Here is a 5,657-nt window from a genome sequence, read left to right on the forward strand (position 1 = left end):
GTTCGCTAGAACAGCAAGGGCCCAGTATCTCCGAGATAGAGCTAAAGAAATTGATCAAGCGCCGAAAGAATGCTCTGACTCGTCCAGAATGGAAACCATAGTTTTTTTGTATAGTATATAGTAGCCTACACAGTTTCAGAAAATATATGAACTTCTATATGAGCAGTAAATGTAACATTAAGTAAATCTATACGACACTAATTCTTACAAATTTGTGTTTTTTTTCGAACGCAGCCGAAATGTGCACGAATAAGAAAATGTCACATGGTTTTATCTCGGTTAAAGTACGGTGGGGGGATGGGAAAAAATTTTATTCTATTTTCTCGTCCCAATTGGTAGTAAACAAAGAATTATAAAACCGTATTCTCACAACTCCTATAGACCGTTGTTAAATGTATAAAACACGATCAGGATGTTTGGATATTATGTGCTAAAGGTGTCCCGTCTTCTCCAACTCTACTATATATAAAACCACTTTATTAAGCATACAATGTGGCACACGTTCAAATTATGGTGGGAGCATTTAGCTCCAAATTTTTTTCCCTTTGTTGCCACTGTCAGGTATTGTATAAATAAAATGTTTGTTACTTCTAAAGAAATATACCACTGGGTCGAAAAAAAAACTGGAGACAGAACAGAGGTAATGGGTTTAAGGCTCATCGCTGCTATCATTGTGGGTGTATGTGTCATTGGGCAAGACTCTTAACGGCAATTGCTCCAAATAGGGTCAAACTTTAACAACAAAACTAACTAAATGGTAATGTTTTTCACACAGGTCTTCTGATTGTAATAACGGTTACCTTATAGAAAAAAAATTGGCATGTTATGTATTAGGTCCAAGATTAAAACCAATAATCCCCAAAAATAAATCAAATTAAGTCGATATAGTTAAATGATTAAATATGTGGCAGAATAAAGGATTTTTTTATTAAGATAAATTAAACAAACATTAAGTCACTCATTGGATTCTTGTAGTTTTATAAGTTCTGAGTAAATTCCTCCTTTCTTTTTTAAATCTTTATGGTTTCCAACCTACAGATATATAAGTTGTTTTAAATGACAAAATAAATTTTCATTAAAAAAAATAAATTTTCAAGATTTCATAAAACAACATATAGTAGGGTGTCATAAGATGGGACACCTTTTCAATATATTTTCTTTTCCAATATGGAAAAAAATAAATTTTCAATAAAAATTTTTTTAAATCGTATCTTCACGACTGCCATAGATGGTTGTTAATTGTTTAAAACACATGATATTTTGATATTATGTGTCCCATCTTCCCCTACCCTACTATATAGTACTGTGGGGTAACACGGGACACTTTAAGCACATATTGTCCTGATCGTGTTTTAAACAATTAACAACGGTCTATAAGAGTCCTGACCAGAATAGAGTTTTATAATTCTTTACATGTTTTTTGTTTACTACCAAATGAGCCAAGAAAATAGAATGAAAATGTGTTCCATATTTCCCCACCCATTTATACATTGAAAAATTTGAGATATATTTTAGCCATAACATAGCATGGCACAAAAACTTATATCTCTTTGAATATGGTAGCAGAGATCAAATTATTTAAAACGAAGAGAAGGGAATTAGCAGCTAAATGACGGTCGTTAAAACATGATTAAAAAACTAAACTAACATTCTATTTTTTAGAAACTTTAGAAATGTTTGTCATACACATAACAGCACGCTACAATACTAATAATAATTTTATCTTTCTCTTCCATTACGGTAGCAAATATTTAGAAATATTTTAAACAAAAAGTCAGGACATAGCGACAAAAAAACAGTTGTTAAAACACGCTTACAGTTAAAAACATATTTACATTTAATTGAAAGAAAAAAGGGGGGTCGCTACACCTTAATAAATACGTTAATGATTCACCTCAACAACCCTTCCCCCTTTCATCACCGCAATGACATCGGCATTTTTGATCGTGCTGAGTCGGTGAGCTATCACAAGGACTGTCCGGTTGACCATCACGTGATCAAGCGCCTCTTGCACCAAACGCTCAGATTCGGCGTCCAGGGCGCTAGTTGCTTCATCAAGTATAAGAATACCTGTGGTACATAAGAAATTAAGAATAAAATAACTTGTAAGTTGCTTGCTTTATCCTCGTGTGGCCGGAAAACGACAGTCGTTATCACATGGGTTTATCACCTCATGCCAGCTTACGAGTAACCATGTATGTTACTTTGTAGATGGAATTTTTTGAGTTTTTTAATTATATTTTTTTAGAAATGGCTAATAATTTGTACAACCCATTAGTGACCGCTGAGGTGGAGGAATTTCCCTTAAGTGTTGAGGATAAACATGTTACATATGTGGTAACCAGTAAGCGGGTATGAGGTGTATAAAACAGAAAACCTGTATTACAACACCTGTCGTTCCCCTCCACAAAAGGAAAAACAGGTTACATTCATTCATATAAACTATTTTTTAAAAAACATAAAAAAAACTGACTTGGATTTTTAAGCAGTGCCCTCGCAATGGCAATCCTTTGTTTCTGACCCCCTGATAACGAGACCCCTCTTTCACCCACTATGGTATTATAACCATCAGGAAAGTTTTGAATAAACGCATCAGCATTTGCAAGTTTGGCCGCCTTGATCACTTCTTGTTTACTTGCTTCCGGATTCCCATATTTAATGTTTTCTTCCACACTACCAGAGAATAGAACGGGTTCCTGGAAAAAAATGATTGATTTTTTTGTTTTGTTTCTCTGTTAAAAACAGGAATAGTTAAAATTAATTAGGGTAAGATTTACTAATCTAACAATACTAATAACTTAAGTAATATTTGTCACATGACAGCAAGCCACAATAAATTGCCACAATAGGAATTATTGTGTTTTGTTTCTTTGATCACAGTAACAAAAACTTATACTGATATACTTTAGAAAACGACAGTCGTCAAACACAGGTGTTCTGTTTCATACACCTCATGCCAGCTTAGCAGTTACCATGTATGTTACTTTGTGGGTAATTATTCTTTGAATTTTTTTGCACTTTAAAATTAACATAAACAAAACTCTGCATCATAAAACTAACATAACAAACTGTAATGATATGAAAATTGCCCCTTCTCTTTAAGATCATTATTACCTGGTTAATATAACCAATAGCTTTCCCTCTAAGCCATGAAGGGTCGAGTTCCGAAATATTTATGCCGTCTAAAGTTACTTTACCAGAGGTGGGGTCGTAAAACCTTTCAACTAGGCTTGCCACAGTTGATTTACCTTAACGAGTGAATTAATGTTATTTATTTTTATTTATCCTTGCATGGTGAGGCAAGAACACTCGTTAAAACATGAGTGTTCCGTTTCATACACCTCGTGCTTGCCTAAAAACAAATATGTAACTCAATTACACGTATGAAACGTTGTCGCTATACTCTGTCTTTTCGTTTTAAATATTTCTAAATCTTTGCTACCGTAATTAAAGAGACAAATAAAGTTATTATTATTATTATAGTAGGGTGGGGGAGATGGGACAGCTTTTCATTCTTTCTTGTCCCATTTAGTAGCAAACAAAGAACATTTAAAGAATTATAAAACTGTAGCATTGCGACTACTACAGACCATTGTTAATTGTTTAAAACACGATCCGAACATTTGGATATTATGTGCTAAATGTGTCCACTCTACTAAATTTAAATATTTATAAATTTTCGCGACTGTAATCAAAGAGACAAATAAAGACATTATTTCAAATTACAACATACCTGCTCCAGACAATCCACACAACGCCACAGTCTGGCATGGCTTAATATCAAGTGAGACTCCTTTTAATACTTCATGGCCCTGGCGTTGTGGGTACGTGAAGTGAACATCGTCAAACTTTAAATGTCCAAGTAAACAATGGTATGGAATAATACGACCACCATGAGTGGGTATGCTGGATAATTTGTAGTGTGGTTAGTATTGAAGATAGCAACAACATGTATAGTAGGGTGGGGGAAGATGGAAAACCTTATTATTCTATTTTCTTCTCACATTTGGTAGTAAACAAAAAACATTTAAAAAATTCTAGAACTGTATCCTCACGACTCCTATAGACCGTTGTCAGTTGTTTAAAGCATGATCAGGATATTTGGATGTTATGTGCTGAAGGTGTCCCATCTTCCCTCATCCCACTATATATATGGTGTGAAAGTATATACTGAAAACATGGCACCCTGCCGTGGCACAGTGGTTACCAGACCGCCACTAACCCAGGAGTAGTGGGTTTCCGGCACGACGCTGCTACCATTCTGGGCGTATGTGTCCTTGGGCAAGACACTTAACGCCAATTGCTCCAATACAGTGGTCACTAACAGGTTATCCAAATTATCAGCCATACGTTAAATATCCAAAAAAATAATCCTTCACAAAGTAACATACTTGGTAACTCGTAAGCTGGCACGATGTTTGTGAAACAGAACACCCGTGTTTAACGACTGTCATTTCCCGGCCACACGAGGATAAAGCAAGTTACATTCATTTATAAAATACCTTGGTTGTTTGTGTATATATTCAAACACCCTTCCACCAGCAGTAACACCACGTACAGCTGTTCCAGATAACACCGACAACGAAGCTAAAGAGCGTTGGATCATTTGTGCCGATACCAAGAACGACATCAGCTGACCTGGAAATAAAAAGAATGTTTAAATTGACCAATGTATATATAAGCATGTAAAGGGACCTGGGGCTTAGGTCAAAATGGGCTTATTGCCACAACATTGTATATGCTCATTCTATTCTATATGGGTAGGTCCTACAGCATGGCACGCTATGGAACCTGAGATTTAGATCACAGTTGGCCCATTACCCCAGCATTGTATATGTACATTCTATTCTTTATAGGTAAGTTCTACTGCAAGGCATGCCATGGGATCTGAAATTTAGATCAGAGTTGCCCATTACCCAAATATTGTATATGTACATTTTATTCTATATGGGTAAGATCTTACAGCAAGGCACGCAATGGAACCTGAGATTTAGATCAGAGTTGGCCTATCACCCTAACATTGTATATGCTCATTCTATTGTATATGGGTGAGGTACTACAGTGAGGCTCACTATAGAACCGAGATTTGGGGCAGATTTGGCCCATTACCCTAACAATGTATATGCACATTCTATTCTATAAGGGCAATGCACAATAGAGAAACTGGGATATAGACCATTGTAACCAGTTAGGTCTAATTGTAATCCAGAGTCATAGAAACACAGAGTAGTTATTGTGTTTCAAAAAGCTTTGACTTTTACAATGAGTTTAAACAAACTTGATAGTTTTTGTTTTTTTTGGGGGGTTTCATACGCTCATAATGGTGGCAGTGAAGAGCTATGGGGGGCGGGTGGCAACGTAAAATAGCTTATATTTTCTTTATCCTACATTTCTTGTAAAAAATATAAAATTATTCATATTAAATAACTAAAAGACCACAAATTCAACAGTTCTAAATTTCTTTTCGACTTTTTTTGATAGAGAAAACAAATAACGAGCGTTTTTTATATTTTCCAACCTTTAAATTTCTTCTAAATTTCCCTTTAAACTAGTAAAAACCATGAATGAATGTAATGTATGAATGTAACTTACTTTTATCCTCACATGGCCGGAAAAACAAAATCTTTATAACACAGGTGTTCATACACCCTTGGCCA

At 35.1% G+C, this 5,657-nt stretch overlaps 2 protein-coding genes across 2 annotated transcripts in view; one reads left to right on the forward strand and one right to left on the reverse strand.

The window, feature by feature from the left end:
* Positions 1-207, forward strand: part of LOC100184577 (sperm acrosome-associated protein 9) — a gene marked incomplete in the record, with an annotated part of 2,930 nt that extends 2,723 nt beyond the window's left edge. The window contains 1 exon segment of the mRNA XM_009861395.3: positions 1-207. Within this exon segment, the coding sequence (XP_009859697.1) occupies positions 1-101 (101 nt within the window).
* Positions 208-508: 301 nt separating this feature from the next.
* The window catches only part of LOC100176183 (ATP-binding cassette sub-family B member 8, mitochondrial-like), a 10,534-nt gene continuing 5,385 nt past the window's right edge, over positions 509-5,657 (reverse strand). The window contains 6 exon segments of the mRNA XM_026835827.1: positions 509-1,032; positions 1,895-2,070; positions 2,474-2,696; positions 3,115-3,248; positions 3,734-3,906; positions 4,503-4,651. Coding sequence (XP_026691628.1) covers positions 955-1,032; positions 1,895-2,070; positions 2,474-2,696; positions 3,115-3,248; positions 3,734-3,906; positions 4,503-4,651 — 933 coding nt within the window. The 3' untranslated portion in view covers positions 509-954.

Source organism: Ciona intestinalis, chromosome 9, assembly GCF_000224145.3.
Source record: "Ciona intestinalis chromosome 9, KH, whole genome shotgun sequence".
NCBI lineage: Eukaryota > Metazoa > Chordata > Ascidiacea > Phlebobranchia > Cionidae > Ciona > Ciona intestinalis.